We start from the raw sequence: 23,040 nt of genomic DNA on the forward strand, positions 1-23,040 counted from the left end.
GTTGTATTATACAAAACTATTGCATACAAGAATGGTGATATGCTGTTAGTGTTTGGATTACAAGCTTGGAAACATTAGGCTGGTTAGTATGAAATTGATGTTACAATGGACTTAACAGCAATTTTGTCAACTCAGTGATTATTCAATAATAGTCATAAGTAAATTGAATACTTTTGTAAGCAAGCAATATTTGTAAGCAAGGTGTAACCCAGCATTGATAGTTTATTAACATGACAACAAAGCAGTAAAATTTTATTTTTTAAAATTTATAAAACTTACTTTGAGAATTGAAGTTAGATTCCATAGAAAACTTATATTCGATAGGAAAGCTTGAATAATCGGTCGGACTATCAGGATTTCCACTCGTTGTATCTTCAATTAAGATGGCAATTCTCTCATCATGCTTGATGTATCTGCTCATATATTTACAATGTTAATATAGAGTAGGTTGTATTTAAATCCAGCCTTTTCTAATAATCAACTGCACACTAATACTATTAAAAAGAACAGTTCTTTAATATTGAAGCAAAAATGTAAATCTGGCAGTTTCCTATGGATGCCGGGTATGAATTGCCGTATTGTATGAACGGTCCTATGGCACAGATTGTATGACAAAAAAACCTGAGATTTATGGAACAGCCCTGCAAGAATGGCCTAATACCTTTTTACCACAAAACACATCTGATCTTTTTATTAACATGCATTATAGCATTAATAAAATCACAAACTTCACCTGAACATGATTTGTGCTGGTAGCAGAACCACACATGCAAGTCCACCGATCCCAAAAGACCAATATATATTCTGGACAGAAAACCACACTAGCCCTGTTTAAACAAATTATTTTAATTTAAAAACAAGAATTTTCACACAAAATTTACAACCTGTTACTCGCTATTTTGAATAAAAAAGTTTCATTGTGAAAAATATAATTTTTTTCCAAGTCATACACTTTTTATCAATGCATTTAATTCCTATAAAAACTTCTACAAACTATTATAATTCTTACAAACTTACTCTGATGAAAGTCCTGCTCTACCACAAAGAAAACATTAGCAAGTGTAGATAGACACAGTATAAGCAGACACATAGACATAGCATGGACAATTCTCTGAACCCTTGATAGACCTCCCCACCGCGCACAAGCAAGCAAGGAAAACAAACTGAAACAAAATATTTTGACATCAGAAATACATAACATAACTATTGGGGTTAAGTTTATGATACTGAAACAATAAAGATAAAAAAAGACATCTTGTTTGCACAAATGGTTTAAACAAACACATGTTCTTTTCTGTATGAGAATGTCAAGAAACCTAAAATTTAAGCCAGAAAAAAAAAGGTGTAAAGATAGTTAACCAAGTTCAAAAACATTTTTCTGTTATAACTCTTACCTGTGGTAGTTAATGAAATTTCTCTTCACTTTAAATGCGAGATGTTTCAACAGATTTGGTTTTCTTTCCACTGGGGTTAATTCTCGACTCACCCTATTACCCCCTCTATCCAAAGCTAGCCATGTGTTGCATGAGAAGTACCATCGTTCATTGCTTGTGACATCACGAAGGATGATGTAATCAATAAACCATCTCGGCCTTGGACCAGAGTGGTCATGCCATATTGATAATTTATGGAGAGGTCCGAGATTTTTAGGAAAAGTGACGATAAAGGTTTTTGATGAACCTGTAAATTAAAACAGTATCATTAATGTTAATGTGAGCTAAACCTAATTTATTATGTAACCGCATGACTATTTAGACTTGTTTACATTTTTTATAAACATAAATCATAACCACTCCTTTCACATGTTGGTATATAACTTCTAAAACACAAGTTCCTGTGTAAACACAATTGCATAAAAAATTCATTTTATTCACCACTACCCACCTGTCTCAAACAGACACTGCTTCTCTTGATTCCTCCTCCCAACATGAAGAGCTTCATCTTCATCATCAGATGGTGGAATTAACTCCCTCCCTTCATACTTCCCATCTCTTCCAAACAAGATCATGGATGCAAGAGATGAGGTTCCACTACCAGGCCAACTTCCAGTCTGTATTGTAACCTCAAACACCTGGGTAAAAATATAACATTAAACTAAGGTAATTTAAAGCTTACCATTTCTAATTCCTAAAGTAAAAATAACCACTAACTGATCTTTTGACATATAAGGATTTTGTTAATTTATTGTTTCCTCTGTCAAATTAAACAGAGAAATATTGCGTATAATTAAAGCAGTAACTATTTGTTGAGATATACCTTTTCCTGTAGACATTTTCAGCTACCCAAATTTGGATTACAAACCACACATTATAATAACTGCTATATATAAGCCACCTGTTCATGTTCAGACTTGTTGTCCCTTAATATAACAGGAACTCTCTCACTGGCTCTTCTATCATCTGAACCAAAATACCATCTCAACCACGCTCGTATACCAGATGTATGTATGGTGGATTCCTTGTTTTGATGAGACTTTTCTTGGTGGCGGAGAATGTAACGATGGAGTACAAGAAACCCAATGAACAGGATTGTGATGATAAGTAATACCTGGGAAAAACACAGATGTATAATCAGTGGGAATTAAAATGGTTTTCATGGCCTTTATTTCCAGTATGACATTTTTCAATGTTGAATTTGTGGTAGGTTAATATAAGATTAGTGTACACAACAGTGGCCATAATTTGTTGTATGTTTTAAAAAAAATTGAAATGTTGTTTTAAGGCTATGCCTATATCTGTATTTTTTATTATCTTATATCTATACAATGAAACGAAAAGAGACAAATAAAGTTATATAAGGGAAAAAATGTTATGTTATAAAGAAAGATATAATATAAGTGCATTAGTAGCAGGATTATAATGTAGGGTTAAATGTCCCCTACACTGTGCTTAACGGTAAACTGCTGGAGTAATAACATACAAATATAAAATGAAACTTACTCGTAAAATAAAAAATAAATCAAATTCCACTTACAGTTAAACATGGAGTAAGAGCATTGGCCCAAACAACAGCCATTATAATGTTGGAGTAAGAAGTGAACTTTAACTTTTGAAATGAACTTGTAAAGGTTGAAAGGTGACTTGTGAAACAAATTGTTTGTTCTGGGGTTGATTCGGGTAACGCCTGGTTGTAAATGTGTTTGTAAAGGAACATTGGTAGTGTATGGAGACTTGTAATGACCTAACACACCAGAACCACATAATTTACACAAAGCCTGAATATTGCAATACATGTTAAGGTTCTGCAGCAATTGTGAAAATAACACAGAGGGTGCAGTTGGCTTTACTACATTTATTTGTGTAGCACTTAACTTAATTTTTTAAGTGCAATTGCCCTACTATATGCATCTTTCACACTATTTATTTAACTTAAAACACAGGCACAAAATATACAATTATAAAACGTTAAATACACTATGTTAAAATATTAACAACACTAAAATTCACAATACCAACCTTCACACCAGCATTGCTCCAACCATTCCTCTTCCAGTAAAAGCAATCAGATGTCCAGATAGTGATGTCATATTTAATAGCTTGATCCAAAGTAACTGACTCTCCATTATTATCAGATCCCCACAAACTAATGTAGAAAGGTCCACCACGTCTTATGTCGGACATTGTGAACTTTACACTGAATTTGGCATCTAAAACAATGTCTCTTATTATTTAAACTGATAAGGATTTATGCATTGTTGTGCAATGTATCACAGATTCAAACCCTTATATGTCAATGGTGTTCAAACTATTTATGACCATGGCAAACTTGGTATAGGAATGGGCTAACTCATATCAGGTTTGTAGAACTGCTGGGCCGTCTCATAAAAAACAAACATAGATATAGTTGACTTACTTGATTGCTTTGAGAATCTAGCTCTTCTTGGTGCAATAGATCCTTGTTGCATGACATATTTATTGATGAATGGGCTTTGCACAGATAGTGGCACACTGCTTAATGCTGCTGATATTGTATATGGTCTGTAGGATTACAATCATGTATTAGATAATAGACATTAATCTTACTCATCACATCTTACAAAATAGCCTTTTTTATACTCAGTCAAGTTTAAAAGAAGTAAGTAATTCAGCTTAAAAATTATGTGTAAATGTACAATATTTCAAGTTATAATTACTGGGAAATTGTTGAAAGATAACTCAAATTAAGTTGCTGTTTATGAGCCATGACACTATAAGCCTATACTTAATAAACAAATTATCCTGGTTCCACCATAGCTATTATAAATGAATTCTATTGCACAAACCATACATACCTGTTTGAAGTTTTATCTGCTCTTATTAGAACATGGATTGTCACATTGTCTGCCGCTGTTAGATTTAACTGATGGACAGATATTTTACCTCTGGTTACTTCAAATGGATATCTTTGTGGCAGCTTCATCTAAAAGTTAAAACATCCATATTCAGATTGAAAACTTAGCTTTAACTTTTAACAGCAAACTCTTTAGACTCAAAAGATATTAATATGTTTGTTGCAGCACAAAACAAATTTGCAGGAAAAATTTTAAATTTAACATTTTACAGCAGGAATCATCCAAGTATTAAAATATAAATATTTGGACCAAAATTTCTACTTAAATTTAAAGATGTTCATTTTATACCTGGTTTAGCCTTGGTGGAAGGTGGATTCTGATTGGTGGATTTAAATTGTGAGTTTCCATGACAATATTGCTGGAGTTGGTGAACCACAAGGACAATGATGAATTATCCATCTGTGGGTGAATAGTTGTTTAAAGTTAGGAATTATGGACTTTTAGGAAATGGATTAATACAAACTTGTGGTTTGAAGTATAATATCAACTATATAAAGACAATAATAGGCAATAAAATGCTGAGGTAAAAAAAATGGATAAAGGAATGATATGTGCTTGGGATTAATAGGGATGAACTTTAAGCGTTACCTTGTTTTGTATAGCATACAGAATAGCTTACCATATTGATTATGTGTTTATGACAAAATAATACTTTGAATATTCGTTTAGCAAAGCCTTTGTAAATATAAAATCATTGTCATAAGGAATACAGCTCACCATGGGTTGTGTGTTTGCGATAAAGGGAGAATCCTTCAAAAAAGCGATCCCACTGTGTTGAATGCTTTGATTTTGGATTAAGTTGGTAGGAATTTCTGCTCCAACCCACAAGTGACTTCTTCCTGAAACTGTATAAAATAAAAAGTTAAAAAAGGACAAATAAAGTTACTTTTTAGAACACTCCATTCTAAGAAACAAAATCTAAACCAGAAAATAAATATCAATATGGCTGAGTGGGCTACATAATGGCATCTAACGTTTTCAAAAGTTGAATCACATGCAACTTATACAGTTATGTAAGTGGTAATTCACAAGCATAAAATACAAGTTAAAGGAAGTCACGACACATGGTGTGTTATTTAAAATGTTGTCATGTGAGAACACATAGGCATTGTTCATTTTTAGACTTGATTAAATATTTGAGATTCACCTCTTTCAAAACCATCCATAAAAACAAAAGATTCGTTTTGAAGTTGGGTCTTCATGATAATACCTTCAGTGGTCACATTAAGTGAATGCTTCTCAGTTAGTTGGGCAAAGTCTGTGAATTGAAACATTAAATATTTGTCTTGTAACATGACTTTAAGTCACATTCAAAAAATTAATAAAAAGGGAAAATGACAACACAACAGTTGTTAATAGTTACAACATGTTGTGTTTAAAACATATATATTACACATATATTCCAAGTTATGACTAGAAAATGTGGCTTTATTTAAAATACAAACAACTTAACGAATACAGAAAGCTGCTACAAAGTATACAATACAAAACATTGCATGTTAATAATATTAGGAAATAAATTAATAGTAAAGAAACTTACCCAATAAAATATTCCTCAATTCTTGTATAAACCTGGATAGATTGGATGACAGTCCTTGGCATGAGTTTGTGTTGTTGGGCTGAGATACAAGGGAAAGTACAAGGAGCATGTTTTGAATGTTGGTTGATAGTTTCTCTAAGATCACAACACCATCATTGATTATTGTCGATATTTGTGGCTCGTTTTTATAACTGAAAGCTAAAATGGGAAACGTTAGAATAGTTACGGCACATTTGATTTATTTATTAATCAAGAGTCTATTAAATGCAATTCTAACTAAAGTAAATCTTTAAACAAGAGTTTTCTTAGTGTAAATAAACTTAATCAGTATCATGATTTAGAGGTACATATCGGAAAGTATGGTAAGCTGCTGGATAAATCTCTGCAAAATTTATTTAGAACTTAAAGGGGTTTAATAGTGATACAAACCACACTCATCTTACCCAAGCGCTCCCATTTTGATTCCTTATTGTTCAGTAGGAGCTCTAGCTTTGCGGTGTTAAATGCTTTAGTCGTTACCATGGTTGCAATGTTGAGTGTGTGGCAATCAGTTGAATTTATTCTATTGAACAACCTTTTCATGGTGGCAATGACTTCACTAGTATGACGTGTGCACTTGATTTTTGAAAGGGCAAATACAAGTCTGCTTCCAATGGCCATGTATTTGTTTCCATGCTCCATAAGGTACACCTTCTGCTTATAAAAGGTTATTTAGAATATGTTGGTGAAGATTGTTTTAATGCAGGTGATCTCGGCATCATAATCTACCCGCATATTTTTACTTAAAAAAGTATGTTTAGCCAAAGCGTATAGGATATTTTGTTACTTGTGTTTAATTTTAAATTCTACATTACTATCATTTTCAGGAAATCCTTTAAGTACATAGACGAAGATTCATCTAAATATATTTTAGAAATAATCCAAACAAGGGTAGATTTTAATATATTTCTGTATGTATATCTTACCGGTAAAGAATCAATCATGACGTTAACGAAGCTTAAAATTTCCCCCTGGTCGTCCTTTACCAGTTGATGTTGTAAGTCACTAGTGTTACCAACTGTCTTGTTGTACACATATAACAAGTCTATATATGGTGTATGGTTTGTCTCTTCATTTCTTGTAACATTAACAGGGAAACGGCAAACGTTTGTTCTTGCTTTCATACTGTTGTATATCTTCACATGGATGTGTACTGTAAAAATGTGTTAAAGTTCTGATGCTAGATATGTCTAACTACAACTACAAAATAAATTAAACAAAATCTGCCAAATTTGGTACATGAAATAGCCTTTTAGTAACAAAAAACAAATCAAATTGTAAAAATAATGTAAATACATAAAGTCAGAAAAAAAACTAAATTCTAAAACAAGCATGAGGTGTGTAAACAAAAGTTCATGCAATACTGAATATATTGCTTATATTCCACAGTGTGTATATTACCTTGTTGGTCACTAGCTGGAAGAAGGAATGAACTCTCATAAGAATATCCAGAGTAGATTGGTCTTCTTCTTCCATGTCTTCCTATGCTGTAACTTATGTGATATTGTAGCATCTCATTCTGTATAAAGTACGACACTCAGTGTGTGAAATTAAATTAATTCTAATAGAGAACCACACAGGAACGAAATTGTTCAAAACTACTCAGCAAGGCACTGAAGGTATGCAAAGTGATTGAGAACATAAGGTTCAAGACATGTGGTTTAGCCACTGTAATCATTACCTGGCTTATAGCTGAGTCCAGTTTTACACTCTGTTTGTTCAACCATTGAAAGCAATGAACAATAAATCTGTCAAAGCCGTTTTCAGGGATCACAGAACAAAGTCCATAACTTGGTCCCCTGTTCACTCTAACATAGTAAGAAGTGCTTCCAGTAGATCCACCATTCCCTACAGCAATAATACAGGTTAATTTATAACTGTTTTTAGCAGACTTGGTTTTAAATTTTTATTTAAAAGATGAAAAATTCATAAAATTTCGTAATTTTAAAGACCTATTACACAATGTTCCAATATATTTTTATTTCCCATCAGTATGATTAAAAGTGAAGTCAATAGTAAAGTAATGCATATTAGTATATATATAGTATAAATGAAACTCACTAAGAGAAGCGGAAACTTGGTAAGTTCTGCCTTCCAACAAAGTATTTGGTTTGATACGTAAGACTTTTCCTTTGTTGCTAACTCTTGCAAAATGTGATAAAGGCAACTCTATGTGTAGGAACTCCTGAGACAAAAAGAAAACCTTGGATTAAGAGGTATACAAGTGCATGGGTATTTAAGATTTGAGGTAACTATTTTTATTCTTTACAGCCATGTCCTGTTTTTTTTACAAATACCTGGTAGTGAGACTCCGGTTGTATTTGTGCATCTTCATTAATTAGCTGATCATAACTAGGTGTTGGTGGGATAATTAAAGGAGAACCAAATGGTCTCATGCTAAAGATGTTTCTTGCTGAAGTTTCACCTTCAGATATTGGCGACTCTCTCTCTCTCATGGCAGACTCTGCTAAAAGTAGGGCATGGAATTAAATAAAAATATATTGATAGCAATATAGGACCATTAATATTACCACACATTACAAACAATCATGTTTCGCAGGCACTTTTGTAAGTACCAACTTGGTTGGAAAATATTAAACAAATGACTTTTCAGTTTGGTTATAATTGTAAATTCGTTTTTGTAAAATATTAGTTTAGTTATTCACCTCTTCTTTCTGTGTTCGGTGTATGAGAGTTTGAACTCCCTTCTTGAATTGGGAAAGCTTCATCTACCTGTGACGACCCAACATACCCCTGATTGCCATTGAGCCCTGAGTTCACTGGTTGGGATTGTGTTTGTTGAGAAGATTCCCCTATCCTGCCTTCATTTATTGTTAAAAGGAATTCTTCTTCATCTTGCCTGGGCATAGTAGGGGCTTCTACCACGTTGCCGGGGTTATATTCTTCACCAACTGGTTGTTCCCCTGTCCCACCCAATGGTATTAAAACTCCAGTAAAGTTGGCATCATCAGGATGCAGATTAAGAGGAACGCTGGCTGTAAGGAGAAGTTGGAGAATTTAAAATAGGAGAAAAACAGAACAAAAAAATTAACAAAACTTTTAAAATCTGCAATTAAAATTTTTTTTTAGAAATTTAGACAAAACAGCTAGTTTCAGGTATGACACATAAAGTAATATAAACGTGGTAGTTCTCAGCAGAAAAGATAACACCAACTTACAAACATTCCAAGGTATTTCCTGTCCAGTTACTGTAAAACAACACAAAATTTATTTTTTAAACAATATTTTTATTGAATAACAGGCGTTATTAACATAGATAAAAAACAACTTCACACTAAGTCTACACAAAATATCTAATAAACCTACAGTTTGATCAGTTCCTGACATTGTTTATTTATATTTACAAAAGCACAACTTACAGTTAGTAAGAGGAATATTGTTTGTAACATTCCAACTCATCCATCCTTCCCCACCAGGTTGGACACAATCTGATGATTCTGTAAAAAGACGATGCAAAGTTACCATGGATGTCTTCGTATTCAACAACTTTAATATTACTTAATCTTATTTGATTTCTTGATTATAGTAGAAAATCATATTAAAAAATAAATATATTTGTTTAATACTAAAAGATTAACAAAACTTAATTATAAACAAGCCTCCCCATTACAAAACAGATGTTAAATCCGCACATCAAACAATACCACTTTTATCAAATCTACCAGCAACATACAACAAGTCATACTAACCATTCCTGTAGAATGATCTGCTCCTATCCTGTACCAACTTAATGCTCCAAGTAAAAGCAGCATCAACACCACAGTCATAACAGTCAGCTACAAAGGCAGTTCCAACATGCTTGTTGGTCATTCTTTCTTGCCAACAAGTTGGACAATTAAGGTCAATTCTGAAATATAAATGTTTTTACATTAAACAGATTGTAATGTAATGGGTGACTTGAGCATTCCTTAACTTCCGGGTGTTTAATATTCTGTTTCTTCTGTTACCAGGCATGTTGTATATATTACACTAAATGTGGTGATTCACACTTTTAAATCTTATACATGGTCATTGGTCACAAAAATGTATTTTCTGATACCGTTTTTTTTAAGTATTTAGACACAACTAATTAGACAGCTGATCACCTAAAAAAGTTAATGTAAAGTTTATTTAAACCATTGTTTCCTATAACAAGCAATGAGAAGTGGTGGACTTACCTTTTGATATTGCTTGTCTCCACCACTTGAAGTAGAAAGGTAGTGTAAGAAGATAAGTATGAACCATTCTTAGTTACATTCACCTGTGTATGAATGAGAAGTTTGATTAATTAAATTTTATAACTCATTAACTCCAACACCAACAAATGTTTTATTCCTTCTTTGGCATAGTAAAAAAATAAATTGAAATACGAATAGGAGGTTAAAAATAAGCAAAAAAAGTTTAAGAAAAGTAAGTTTCTAGTTTGTTTACAACCAATGCCTTCCGGTTAAAAAAAATAAATAATAGGTTTTCAAGTTGTACTAGGTCATAACTTATGTTACTTTATTGTAACTTGCCATTTTTACCTCTTTACAACATTAAATCTTAAATTTATACAAACAAAGTTATAATGATGTAGGTTATAACATAATGTATGTTATAAACTAACTTCACCTTGAATACAAAGGAATCTGAGTGTGGGTGCAGCTGGTTTGCTTGGATAAACAAGGTAGGCTGTGTGTTTGATACTCCTGGTGGAAAGCTTGAGTAAAAACTTCTATCAAGAAGTGAATTTTCAGATTGTTGTAAAACTCTGACAGCAACATCGGGATCACCGGTAAGCACTGGTGGCTCAGAGAAGTTAAAGCACTGTCTATCAGGGTATTGAAGTACATAACACTCCCAGAAGAACCTGTTAAAATATTAGAAGTTCTAAGGGTATGTTTTGGAAAGGTTGCAAAACCAACAAGTTATTCAATAGTCAATAATAAATATGAAATTTTTGTTCTACTGTATTTAATGACTTTAACTAGGTAAGGTGAAAAAAAATTTAGATGTTTTTTTTGGATTTAACTTTTTTTAGCATGAATTTTGGTTACATTTATTCAAAAATAAAAGGCAGGAGGAAATTAATTATTTTAAGTACCATGACAGTTTAACATTTGTAAGTAAATGAACAAAATAACAGGAAGAAACTCACAAAAGATGTTGATCTGTATCATCTGGATCATAGCTTTGTGATGCGTCAATGATCACATGACCATCTCGTGATGTTTTTCTCACGGATCCACCATCAATTTGAGCAACAGGAATGGTTGGACTAATAAGGATTATTGTTTCTTTTGTAGCATACAGTATACTTCCGACCAAAGTAACCTGAAAAAAAGTACTGGGTGGATTGTTTGTATTTTAAAAAAAATTTAAGGTTAAGAAAACCAATAATAAAGAGTTTTAATCGCAATACTTTTTTAGTATTTGTAAAAAAGTAGGTTTAATAATTTTTAAAAAGGTTTTGTACAAAAGAGAAATTCATTGCGCACTGTGAACTTACACATACCAAACTTCATTTTATGTTATTTGGTTTGGTATCTATTAAATCTAAACCCCTTATACCGAAAAAACAACCAAACATAATGAAATAATAAACTTACATTTGCAATAACCTCATATTTGCCTGGTTGAAGCACACGAGGTGGTACGTTGAATACTTGCCCTTGCCCAGTGAATACAGCTGTCTGGTTTGAGCTGCCACCATTCGCAGCAGATACCCAGGGTTTAATTGTCCAGTTGTAAACAATATGTGTGACTTGTGGACAGTGATAGGTCAACAACGCCTCGAAGTGTAAATTTGTTGAACTGTAATACTACAAAAGAAAATAAATTTTGACAGCTATATGACACAATTAATACAAACCTTATTAACGAGGATTGTCTAAAGTAACACATTCTAACATTTCAACAGCCATAATAGATATTTTTAAAACAATTACTTGTACACAGAAATTTAAAAGTTTTGTACATAAAAAATAAAAATAATAGGTATAGCCGCAAACAAATTGAATTCTGGTAAATAGAGGTGTCAATTTCAGCCAATGGTTGTAGTGTACCAATGCATACATAGACAACTCACCACTGCAGAAGCTTTGCTTGGTATGCGTAAAACTGGAAGTTCACACAGAGTCTCCATGACATAAATTTTCTTGTTAAAAGTCACTGGACCAAGTACATTCCGTAAGGTTACCGAGACAACAAAAACACCAACTCTTCAAAATGTAAGTTAAAATTAAAACAGTGATTCAAACTAAAAACAACATATCAAGAATCGAAGTTCCCGTACCTTGTGAACGTATGGTTCATAATATATGCAGCATTATCGTGTATAGTGTCTCCACCCATGTTCCATGTCACAATAACATCTGTTCCACCATGGTTGACAGCTTCCCATCTGTATAATATGATGTTAGTGTTGATACTAGCACAACATATTTGCAATTGAATTCGGCAGTAGTTAAGTAGTAAACCATTTATAGTAATAGTTCCAAAACCGTATGTATATTTGTAGCACTATATTTCTGTGTTGCAGAACTCAAAATATCTGCAAGTACCACAGTTAGCTAAACACATAGTTTGCATTTAACTCATTTAAATCTGTATCTTCCATTCATTCATTATTAAAGTCATTACTATTTCTAAAACGTTTTTCATTAAATAAAAACTCTAGTTAAATTCACTAACGTTGAGGTTGCTCCCACCAACACAACACTAGGACCTCGTATCTCCAAAGTTGTAACAGGTTCGATCAGTGTGATGTTAATAACTTGGGACTCAACACTGTTAATTGCATTGGTTGCAACAACCTTAACTGGGAATCTGGGTGAAACAAAGAAAATTAATATTTTCTAATGGACATCCATGAAGCCGAAAGTCACTCCCTCTTAATAAAAAAAAAGAAAAATACAAGTCGAAATATACAAGCGTTTAAAACACATACTACAAAAACAAACTTCTATATTAAATAATACTTCAGGAATAAAAACAATAACTTACTCTCCAGGTTCTAGGTACACATTCGTTGTTGTATTGCTATATCTTTCTATAATAGGACTCTTTCCGGGTTCAAAATACCATGTGTATGTTATACCAGTATCTGAAGGTGTCACATTTACTTTGAATTCAAGGGGTTTCAGTGAGGAGTAAATCCCATTTGATATCGGGTGGACAATTCTAGCAGCTGAAAGATAAAGATTAGATTTAGAAATCCAATCATTTCAGTTTATCTTGGTTATCACATTAAAAGAGATAAACACAATTTATGTTATGTTATGAGTTATCTGTAACTTTTGCATTCAGTTGTTTTGTACAAACCTGTTGTTAGCAAAAGGTTGTATCTACGTTTTAACTGTAAGCATGGTGTAATGACTCACCTTTTTCTACTAGGATGTAAACTACAAAGATGTATTTATAGTTTTTATTTGCTATATTATTTTCTCAGGAAAACTTTACTAGATTCACACTATACTTAGCATCAACTATTTATATCAAAGTAATTGAAAACTTCTTACACATTAACTTTCGTTCGACATGAACCTTGGGTAAAAAGAGTGAATGACCGACACGGTTTCGTGCCGTGACCTGCACTACGTACATCTTATGGTTTGCATATGTGTGGTTCACTGAGTAACCTGTGGAAAACAAGGTTAATCACATGTAGTTTTCAGTCGTAATTGCAAGATTTTAAATGCAGGTGTTTATACTTTTTAAAGTTAATAAACATATTGCAACAAAACTTATTTGTTGTAGAAAAAAATTACAAAAGTTCTGGTCTTATAAATGTAGTCTTAATGATGTAGTTTAAACATGTGCACTGGTATTTACAAAAGCAGTCTTAAGTTAAACCATACCTATATTAGTATATGTTGTTCCATCACCCATTTCCCAAACTACAACCAGATCATGTTCTGGACGCCTGTTTGTGATTGAAAGTAAAATAGGAGTTCCAAGTTCCACATAATATTCCCTATGTGACATAGATACGAGTGGCAGTGTTTCCGCATAAAAAGGAAATCCTAAAGACCTGGTCAACACAGGTTTAGGTGGATTGCGGTTTGCATCCAAAACAGCAACACTGATATTATAAGCACCATGTTCTGAAACAAAAATATTTCAAAATTGAATTATAACTATGAACGAAAATTTATATTTTATTTGAACTTATAGGCTAGAAATAAACAGAGATGTATTAAATGTTCATGTTCATTCATGTTATAAAGAAAGATGAAATGTAATTACATTGCTGCACGGCGTAAAACACTGCGCTACTGTTTCCATATTTACTAAAAGTTTCAGTTTTCCCTCTCAGTTTCTTTAGATTGCAGAAGTTTAGATTCATTTTAAAGTTAATTCATTTTATTAATTTAATGTTTCAGGTATCTTTTTCACCATAAAGGAAAAACTATGTTACAACAGAAACAAGGTTAACTCAACTTAACTGTTTGATACAAAAATATTATTATGCATATACATGTGATTATAGTAGCATTGGGAGATCGGCTGTAATCTCAATACTCACCCCTAAAAGTATATTCAATCTGAGCATAATTTATCAGGTTTGAAGTTCTCCCTGTTCCATTAACCTCTATCATATCATAGAGTGTTGTGTTTCCATATAAGCGGAACTGAAATTGGAAAATAACATCTTCTCCATCACTTTGTGCATACAAAAGCAAAGGATTGCATTTGACTTGTTGCCGCAAACTCCCATATGACCTACCAGTATTTTCAGTATAATCCACCAAAGCACACTTTGTAACGCGGCTGTCAAATAAAAACATTAGTTAGAGATAATTTGTTGCATCGTTAGAAATGATTTTGTTGATTATCCGCTGCATCAGTCAGTTCTTGCACAAGAAAAAACAAGGAACCAGGGTTAGTCAATTACCTCAGGGGCCACACATGTTGTATATGTATAGTAGTGGTATTATAAGTTATTAACTGTAAATACAAAAACTAAGCGTGAATGTTTATTTAAAATGTTTCTCAAATTTACCTGTTAAGGTTGCGAGAGTATGGTTCATAAAGCTGTAGCTGTGTTATTGGTCGATAAACATCAATGTTAAAATTTATCTTTTCCTTTGTTGGTTCAGTTTCAAGTTGGCAATGACTGACACCTGAACAAAATAGAAATTGAAGGCTTACAGACTTTTTTATATATCTGCATATATGCATGCTGTATGTAAGATTCTCAAGTTATAACACCCAGGATGTTCTATTTTATATAGGTGAGTTTCTGTGGCTTGGAGAATTTAGGTTATAGCTGGCTTATTTCCCCAACACTGGGTGCTACCATGCAAAGCTCAACAGATGTTAAAGCACGTCTCTTTTAGTGGTAATAATGATAAGAGATTATAATGATAAGACAAAGGTTATAATGATAAGAGAAGGAAGACATAAATTAGGGGCAAAATTGTATTACTTTTGTAAGCAAAATATAAAAATAAATTCTAAATTCTTACCAAGTATTGCAGTGGGGAATTGAAATGTATTTACATTTTCAGCATGCACTCTTGCTGTAGTATTCAGCATGACAATATTTCTGTTGGTAATTCTCCATCTCATCGTGCTGATAAACCTTTTCATTCGAACTTCTAACCTTACATCATCACCTTGTTGTACAAGGTCTGGAAAGTATATTTTGGTAAAACCCAGAAAAAAAAACATTAATTTTGTGTGTTAAGTATCACAGTTTTATTTTGTCTGTTTATACAAGTTATTTACAATTTTCCATTACTTTAGCTGAAGTATATTATGCTAAAGTTTAGCATAATATACTAACAGGTTTAATATCATGGCTTCTGTCCCACCTGGTAAACATGTAGACACAAAAACAATTTTTTCTGCATTTTTTACTGTGTGTTTTAACAATCTCATAAATTACCTATTTTTTTAAAAATAGATAAGAGATGTATAGGGCCACAATGCCTGGTAATTGCACTCATATTCAGTTAACACAAATAGGTTGACAAAACGTAAACATACATGGTTGGTTGTGTAGTTCTCCATTAACCCTCAGTTGATATGTAAATAATGAACTTCTGTTATGAAAGATGTCAGTTGTATTGGTGACAACATCAACCATGGGAACTCCTTCCAATATCCACCTCAATGTAAAAGTAAATCGAAAATGACCAGCTTCATTGTAAACATGAGACAAAGTATAGACTCTGAGAGATAAAAGAGTATCCGTTAATACAAAAATTAAACTATTTTGATACAGATCTCACATTACATTTGATCCACAGATGTTACATGACATATGCATTGGTTTCATTACCCATTATAATGACAATGCTACGAAATATAAGGCCAGAAACTTTACTGAAAAAAGATACCTAATTCGTTTAGCCCCAATACTTCAATAAAATTTTCCCATGATCTATGACTTTATGTAAAGAACCACTAATATAACCTGTTTACTTACTATTAAATTAAACAATAATATTTAAAAAAAAAGAAATACCCATGTAACATGTAAGTTAACCTTACAAACACCATTACATTTGTTTCCTAATAAAATACCTTGTTGAGCTTCTGTTTTCAAGTAAAGTAAGATCTCTGCTCCTGTATGTTTGGTTGTTGCTTCCATCCATCCATGAAACAGTCAAGTTAAATTCAACATTAATACTAATGGTCACATAAAAACTGGTGTTGTGGCCAATGTAACCTTCATTTGTCTGAAAAATAAAAACAAAAATATGTTGTTCTATGTAATCAATAACCTTTGAAGTAAAGAGCAGATTCTAAACTACACAGCTTCTCAGGATTGCTATGACATAAAACGGCAACTATATAGAATACCATATTGAATGAAACTTATGTTATCATGGCATGGCCAGAAAACGACAGTCGTTAAAACACAGAGGTTCATACACCTCGTGCCAGCTGACGAGTTACTATGTATGTTACTTTATAGCTGATTTTTTTGGGGGAAATTTTTATGTATGATAATTTGGACAACCCATTACTGACTACTGGGTTGGAGCAATTGCCGTTAAGTGTCTTGCCCAAAGACACATACGCCCAAAATGGTAGCAACGACGAGCCTTGAAACCCATTACCTTGGGGTTACAGGCGGACTGGCTGATCACTTTGCCACGGCGCCAAATATATTGGGTGAATCTAGATCTTAACCAAAACTTGAAAATCATAAACATAAATAAAAATTTGATGGTTGATTTAGTTGCTTAGTAGTTGAGCATTAAATTTAGTCAATCTGTTTATTAGCTCACCATGACAGAGAAATGGTTCTTTGGGTTTTGCACATGAACCAAAACTGAGGTGTTCATTCTACTTATATCATTGGATACAAGAACGAAGATTTCATACACACCAGATCTGTTGAAGCTGTAGCTGAGCTGAAATAGAAGTATAAGTGTTAGTAACTTAATCTAATTTTATATGATATGTTATGTAGTCGTGATATATTTTGCTGTAACCAAATTCAGATTTAATTCTTTACCTATACTTATTAAAAAACCTGCCAAAAGAAATACATAGCACGTGACGTGAGTCACACGCTTTGTGTAAGAAATTCACTTTTAACATTTAATTTTTAAAAAAAATGACATACAAACTTTATAAACATGAAGATCTTGCTCACCTCATATTTGTAGTTTGACTTTGAAGATGTGAAGACATAGCCAGGTTCATTATGATGCTTCACTCTCCATTCATATATAATGTTGCTTCCATTTGTACCACTAGCATACCATTTACCTACGGGATTACTGTTCAAGACAACAACTGCATCTCCCTGTAATAGTTTGAATAAATATAACTTATTTATCCTCTCTTGGCCAGAAATATTAGTTATTATAACATGAGTCCAATTCTTACGTCTAAAACTTGTGGGTGATTGTTTGTTTTCTGGGAATTTTTATGTAAAACTGACAATTTAGACAACCTATTAGTTGAGCAATTCCGATTCTGTATCTTGCACAAAGACACATACTGTCACAATGGTGGCAGCGAAGAGCCTTGAAACCATTACCTTTGAGTTAGAGGCACACATGCTAACCAACTGTGCCACGATGCCAGATGATTTTAGTATTTAGTGCATGAGATGAGAGACATTTCTATAAACTCTTTTTCCAATAAACATTTTGTTATAGCTACTGGTTATTGGGATGACTTTTGGTTTTATATTTGCATATTTCTTACTTTCGACAACTAAACGAAACAGCAAAAACAGGTTACAAACTTACAATGTGTTAAAACTTGAAGTGAGTCAAAGTAAGGCTATCTTTGTTTTGCTACCAATACTATTTACGAATAATCAGATACTACACATGTTAAGGCATCCAACAAAAAATACTGTTGGTTCTGTTTAATGTTGATTTTCTATAACAAGTTCACAGTGTTACCTGGATATTAAGGTTGGAAATCCTTTCCTCCACAACAATCAGGGATGTGTAATTCCTTGAAGAAACACTGCCAAGGACTTCCATGTTAACTGTATAAAGACCATGGCGGGAAAACGAATGATGTAAAGTTATGAAACTATTTGCTGAAAGTTGTGTAGCAGATGAAGCATCTGGAAGTTTGACTGAAACAAAATGGGTATAAATGGACAATCTATATAACTTCTTATAAAAACACTCTCAGATATATTTTAGGGAACAATTTTGTTTAAATATTTTATTGACAACTAATGTTTTGTATGCCAAGTAATAAGTATTAAACTTTGTCAAGGATAATGCCTTGTTGTGTTGCAGATAAAACTTTAGTGGCAATTAACTTTATGTTATTTTAACATAAACATCGCTGCTAAAATATACTAGCTATATAGTGACAGCAGAAAACTGTAAACTATTCAGATTATTACCTCTACATCCAGTTTCATGTGTATAGATTGAAATACATTTTACGTCAATTTCAAATTCCACCCCTACTTCCACAATAACAGGATGTTGTAAGTATATTGTAAGTGGCCGACGGTTTAATGACACCACACTCATAAAAGTATGTGATTCGTTTGACATCGATTTTGCTGTCAGATTAACAAAACATGGAAAAGATGGACAGATAGGAGTGAACTTGATCACAGGAGATGTAGTTTGTATTGTTGTTTGTTGGATTGTTGAACCACTAGCCATGCCCCAATACTCCCATGTGTATAGCACTGCAGATGTTGGCTGGTCTGTAAATTCAAAATATTTTGATACTTAAAGCAGTACATAAATTCAACTGTATAGTATATGACTGAAAACAACAGTATTTTTGAAAAGTAGGTGTTGACTCAACGTTACGAGCATCCTTAGATATACTAATTTGGGAAGAAATGCTTAAAGTTAATGCCTTGTATTCCTAGCATTGCTTTACCACATTTGTCCAGTAGTTTTATACCAAGAAACCAGACTGACACTTGTACATCACAAAATTTTTGTTATCAATTTAAGCACCTTAAGGTGGTGCGCTTAAGAAGCACTCTAATGAATTACACTAAACTGAGTAAACAAACTCACTGTTAATAAAAGCAACCAACACATTTTCTTCTCCATCAACAGCAAAGTTGAGATCGGGATCAAGTACATTTGATATCTTCAAATCATTAACAAGATAACCGACATGAATCTCAGATGTGAGTTCCACTCTACTGACATTATTCCAAGCTGTCAGTTGGACTTGAAACGTACCTTGTCTTGGGAACTTGGAAGTTAAGAAGTTGAAATATCCTGGGGCTATAAAAAAGAATAAAAAATATATAAGGTAATAAACATCTTATTTTCTGTAAATTCGTTTTATGTGTATTTGTAAAAATTAAAATGTTATTTTTTAACACACTGATAGTTGTATGGTTTGTTATTTAGCTTGTATATGTTTAATTAAATGGTTCTTTGATGTCCATCTATAGTTCTAATTTTCAAGTTAGCAAAAAGCACCTTGTAGTTGATCACTCGTATGTCGGAACTCCATAATCAACATATCACTGGCACAGTTGATGGATAACACAAGCTCAGTGTATGAACCTCTGTATAAAAATAATATTAAATTTTAGCTTTGCCTTCTAAAATAAATAAAAAAAAACTAAGATACAGACTGCACATTATATTTTAATGTTAGTTTCAGTTGGAACTGTGTTTGGTTGTTAAGTGCTTTCAGTAAACATACACTTCCCGCACACAACTCTTCAACTACACATACGTCCACAAACATGGCAGCATTTAAACTGAAACCCATATTCTCGAGTCTAGAGGAGGGCTCTTTAGCCACTGGGCGACTGCACCAGACAAAAAAAAAGAATTTAAAATAAACCGATTTAAGAAAGAAAACTAACCTTTCATATGAGACCGATATATTTCTTTGCTCATGTAAATACATTAACTTTGGAACTCTAATGTTTAACCCTTCAATTGGTTCTTCTCCACAAACAAGTACAGAGGTATTTACACTAGATGCCATGTTAAGAGCTTCTATGAAGAGAGTGTGGCAACCAACTGTGTCAAGCCTGAAAACAATTATATTGTCACCATTCAGCTATACATGATATAAAGCATAAGTATATACAAATATATAGAGTATAAAATACTCAAACATTTTTTATTTTTTAAAGTAACCAACATAGGTACACTTTCAGAACACTTTCATTAAAGGAACATTTGAACATTATACTTATCTGTATATATATAATTAAAAATACAGCTAACAACTTACCAAAATGTTGCGGTGTCTTGAAACGGAGCATTCCTACCAACATTGTTGCCCCCACGCTGACCCATAAACTCCCATCTTGTTTTAACATCCGTGCCTTGCTCCACATTATAGGAAACATTAACCAATCCAATAGTGCTGATGATATTATCCGGGTTTTCAACATTCAGTGCTGACTCATCCTGTACCATGACAGTACATGAATCAAGATTGTTTATCACAACATCAAACAGCCCACTTTCATTGAACATATATCTTAAAGGAGCTGCGGCGATAAATGTTGCTCTATTCTGATGTTGGCCACTTCTTGGGATAATTGACCAACTGAGTGCGTAACCTGCACCATCTGTGACTTGGAATCTGTTATTACAAAGAAACATCTTTTATACTTTCAGGATAAAATATAGATCGAAATTCATTAACATTCGAGATAAAATTTCACAGTCAGATCCCTTAAAAATTGCAAAATACAAAATAAATAATGGATTTCTTTATATCTTTTATTCAAGAAAGCATTGTTTTTAGATGTATGTAAACATATTTTTTGGGGGGTTAAGTCAAAATTCCAGATGCCACAGTAATTCATGCCATGGAGGGATGAGTGGGTGACATTACACATATGAAACCTTTACTTACACAGTTGGAGCGTTGGTTCTTGTATGGCTGTTACAAACAAGACCTTGCATTGAGAAACCATCGCCAACTATTGTCAACTTCTGAGATAATGTTGAATTGATTTCATGGGTAGAGTTAGATAGCTGAAACATAATTGTTGGATGTAAACAAAAATAAATAAGATAATGGTTATTACTAATTAGTTTTGCATACTGGTATAAACAATACTATTTGAAACACTGAGGAGCCAGAAAATAACAGCCAATGATTATCACAAATTACATATGGAATAAAATAATAATTGAACTTTAGATTTGGCAATATATCCAACGGATAAACAACCCACACTTCGGTAACAAATTAAGTTTATTACCTTTATTTTGACTGTGTATTCCCCAAACCTTGTGTACTTGTGATGGAAGAGTAGATTAAATTGGCAGTCACCTTTGTAGCATGTGCGGAGATTTTGCCTAGAGTAAAGTCTGCAAACAAAGTTAATTTTAATCATTTTGATCGACAAAAATTAAAATATGTTACAGGTAGAAGTTAATTACCTTGTCACAATGTTTCTGTTTAGTTCACTAACATTACTGTTTCTTCCGTAGGCATCAAGGCCTTGGTAGAAGCGCGGATTCACTCTAAAAAAAGGGAAATGACTGTAATTTTAAAACAAAAGAGTTTGAAAGCTTTTTCAGTGAGTTATGTATTTCATCAAATTAAGGTTCAGTGAGTTATGTATTAAAGGGTTACCACCTAACAGCCACACTTTTGACTAATAGCCTACTCTTTGTTTTAATTTATTCTCAGCATGTTATAACTGTTGATTTGTTGTTATTTTCCATCTTTTTACTAAGGTAGGCTAATTAAATATTATGCTTTTCATTGTAATTAAAGGAGTAAATAAAAAGTTATATTATTAGTGAATACCTGGTTGATCGTTTCATTCTGCTAACTAGGTCTAGGTTCAAATCTTCAGTAAAGTTTCGTTGATCACCAAAATCGACAAACATACCTAGAAATGGCCTTTCAAATATGTAGTTGAAAGATGCCTGTAAAAATGTGTGTAATGTTGTTGTTATTTGGCTTCAATTAAAAGAGTGGGGAAGTGTGTTAGACTTACATGAAAGCATATTTTAGTTTCTCTGAAGTACAGGCCTTCTGGTAGGATAACATCCACCATTGTTGTTCTTCTTGGAGGTGGCAGAATATCAAAGGGGAGACCAGGCCAATTAAGTTGTGGGGCCCGAGGACAAGGACCTGACATGTCTTCACAAGATCGCAAAGAAAATTCTAAGCTTTCCATTACTGAGCTGACAGCAGCAAGATACAGGGTTGTGCTCAAGCTGCTGTATGAGTTGTAAGCTCTCACTGTTATCTCACAAGTGCCAGGTTTGGTGAAAGTAAATTTCTGGAATAGAAGGAAGTCTTGTTAATAGTGACATTTAAAAAAATGTTTTTAAACAGATAAAACTATTTGCTTTTTTATTGTAGAAAATTGTATTATACATAATTGTAGTCGAATTTTATTTTGTAAGGATTGGATCATGTGTTAGGCTGTTACCCCTACAGTGTTACTAAAAACAAAACAGTAAGATTTTAACATGAAACTTAGTCAGCACTTGCCTGTATATTTTCACGACAAAACAAACAGTTTTCGTTTCTGTGACGAATTTGGCGAATGTTGCAAATATTCCACTCAAAAGTAGCATTCAAACCACTGTCTAGGTAAGCTCTGAAAGTAGTTTCAACTCCAATGGAGACTGCATTATAATTCTCTTGGATGCCCAAGTTGTTATAATCTGAAGTGGAAATTTTTTTTTACTTTTGTTTTAAATAGTGTTTTTTGTTAACAAAACAAGACAGTATTGGG

At 32.9% G+C, this 23,040-nt stretch overlaps 1 protein-coding gene across 2 annotated transcripts in view; it reads right to left on the bottom strand.

Moving 5' to 3' along the window:
* LOC149729463 (uncharacterized) overlaps window positions 1–23,040 on the bottom strand; it is a 36,730-nt gene that overhangs the window by 7,093 nt on the left and 6,597 nt on the right. The window contains exons 7-59 of one of the 2 annotated variants that reach the window (XM_089887116.1): window positions 22,794–22,969; window positions 22,291–22,578; window positions 22,098–22,219; window positions 21,725–21,808; window positions 21,544–21,652; window positions 21,192–21,313; window positions 20,559–20,915; window positions 20,182–20,352; window positions 19,787–19,875; window positions 19,370–19,585; window positions 18,730–19,044; window positions 18,269–18,450; window positions 17,506–17,658; window positions 17,135–17,260; window positions 16,425–16,579; window positions 15,885–16,069; window positions 15,362–15,526; window positions 14,896–15,016; window positions 14,419–14,663; window positions 13,751–13,996; window positions 13,412–13,531; window positions 12,897–13,080; window positions 12,585–12,719; window positions 12,187–12,294; window positions 11,980–12,112; window positions 11,501–11,713; window positions 11,050–11,225; window positions 10,524–10,761; window positions 10,088–10,170; window positions 9,620–9,777; window positions 9,290–9,367; window positions 9,089–9,118; window positions 8,576–8,905; window positions 8,207–8,373; window positions 7,971–8,094; window positions 7,591–7,757; window positions 7,311–7,428; window positions 6,836–7,062; window positions 6,314–6,563; window positions 5,871–6,068; window positions 5,478–5,588; window positions 5,048–5,175; window positions 4,619–4,729; window positions 4,271–4,398; window positions 3,853–3,977; window positions 3,456–3,646; window positions 2,974–3,123; window positions 2,335–2,547; window positions 1,885–2,071; window positions 1,395–1,680; window positions 1,018–1,163; window positions 734–827; window positions 280–413 (exon numbers count right to left, since the gene is read on the bottom strand). In XM_089887116.1, the coding sequence (XP_089743242.1) occupies window positions 280–413; window positions 734–827; window positions 1,018–1,163; window positions 1,395–1,680; window positions 1,885–2,071; window positions 2,335–2,547; window positions 2,974–3,123; window positions 3,456–3,646; window positions 3,853–3,977; window positions 4,271–4,398; window positions 4,619–4,729; window positions 5,048–5,175; window positions 5,478–5,588; window positions 5,871–6,068; window positions 6,314–6,563; window positions 6,836–7,062; window positions 7,311–7,428; window positions 7,591–7,757; window positions 7,971–8,094; window positions 8,207–8,373; window positions 8,576–8,905; window positions 9,089–9,118; window positions 9,290–9,367; window positions 9,620–9,777; window positions 10,088–10,170; window positions 10,524–10,761; window positions 11,050–11,225; window positions 11,501–11,713; window positions 11,980–12,112; window positions 12,187–12,294; window positions 12,585–12,719; window positions 12,897–13,080; window positions 13,412–13,531; window positions 13,751–13,996; window positions 14,419–14,663; window positions 14,896–15,016; window positions 15,362–15,526; window positions 15,885–16,069; window positions 16,425–16,579; window positions 17,135–17,260; window positions 17,506–17,658; window positions 18,269–18,450; window positions 18,730–19,044; window positions 19,370–19,585; window positions 19,787–19,875; window positions 20,182–20,352; window positions 20,559–20,915; window positions 21,192–21,313; window positions 21,544–21,652; window positions 21,725–21,808; window positions 22,098–22,219; window positions 22,291–22,578; window positions 22,794–22,969 (8,868 nt within the window). Of the gene's footprint in view, window positions 1–279; window positions 414–733; window positions 828–1,017; window positions 1,164–1,394; window positions 1,681–1,884; window positions 2,072–2,334; window positions 2,548–2,973; window positions 3,124–3,455; window positions 3,647–3,852; window positions 3,978–4,270; window positions 4,399–4,618; window positions 4,730–5,047; window positions 5,176–5,477; window positions 5,589–5,870; window positions 6,069–6,313; window positions 6,564–6,835; window positions 7,063–7,310; window positions 7,429–7,590; window positions 7,758–7,970; window positions 8,095–8,206; window positions 8,377–8,575; window positions 8,906–9,088; window positions 9,119–9,289; window positions 9,368–9,619; window positions 9,778–10,087; window positions 10,171–10,523; window positions 10,762–11,049; window positions 11,226–11,500; window positions 11,714–11,979; window positions 12,113–12,186; window positions 12,295–12,584; window positions 12,720–12,896; window positions 13,081–13,411; window positions 13,532–13,750; window positions 13,997–14,418; window positions 14,664–14,895; window positions 15,017–15,361; window positions 15,527–15,884; window positions 16,070–16,424; window positions 16,580–17,134; window positions 17,261–17,505; window positions 17,659–18,268; window positions 18,451–18,729; window positions 19,045–19,369; window positions 19,586–19,786; window positions 19,876–20,181; window positions 20,353–20,558; window positions 20,916–21,191; window positions 21,314–21,543; window positions 21,653–21,724; window positions 21,809–22,097; window positions 22,220–22,290; window positions 22,579–22,793; window positions 22,970–23,040 lie in introns of both variants that reach the window. The other variant, XM_089887115.1, reaches the window with a different exon arrangement.

The sequence above is a fragment of the Ciona robusta genome, chromosome 10 (genome assembly GCF_009617815.1).
Source record: "Ciona robusta chromosome 10, ASM961781v2".
In the NCBI taxonomy this organism is placed as follows: Eukaryota; Metazoa; Chordata; class Ascidiacea; order Phlebobranchia; family Cionidae; genus Ciona; species Ciona robusta.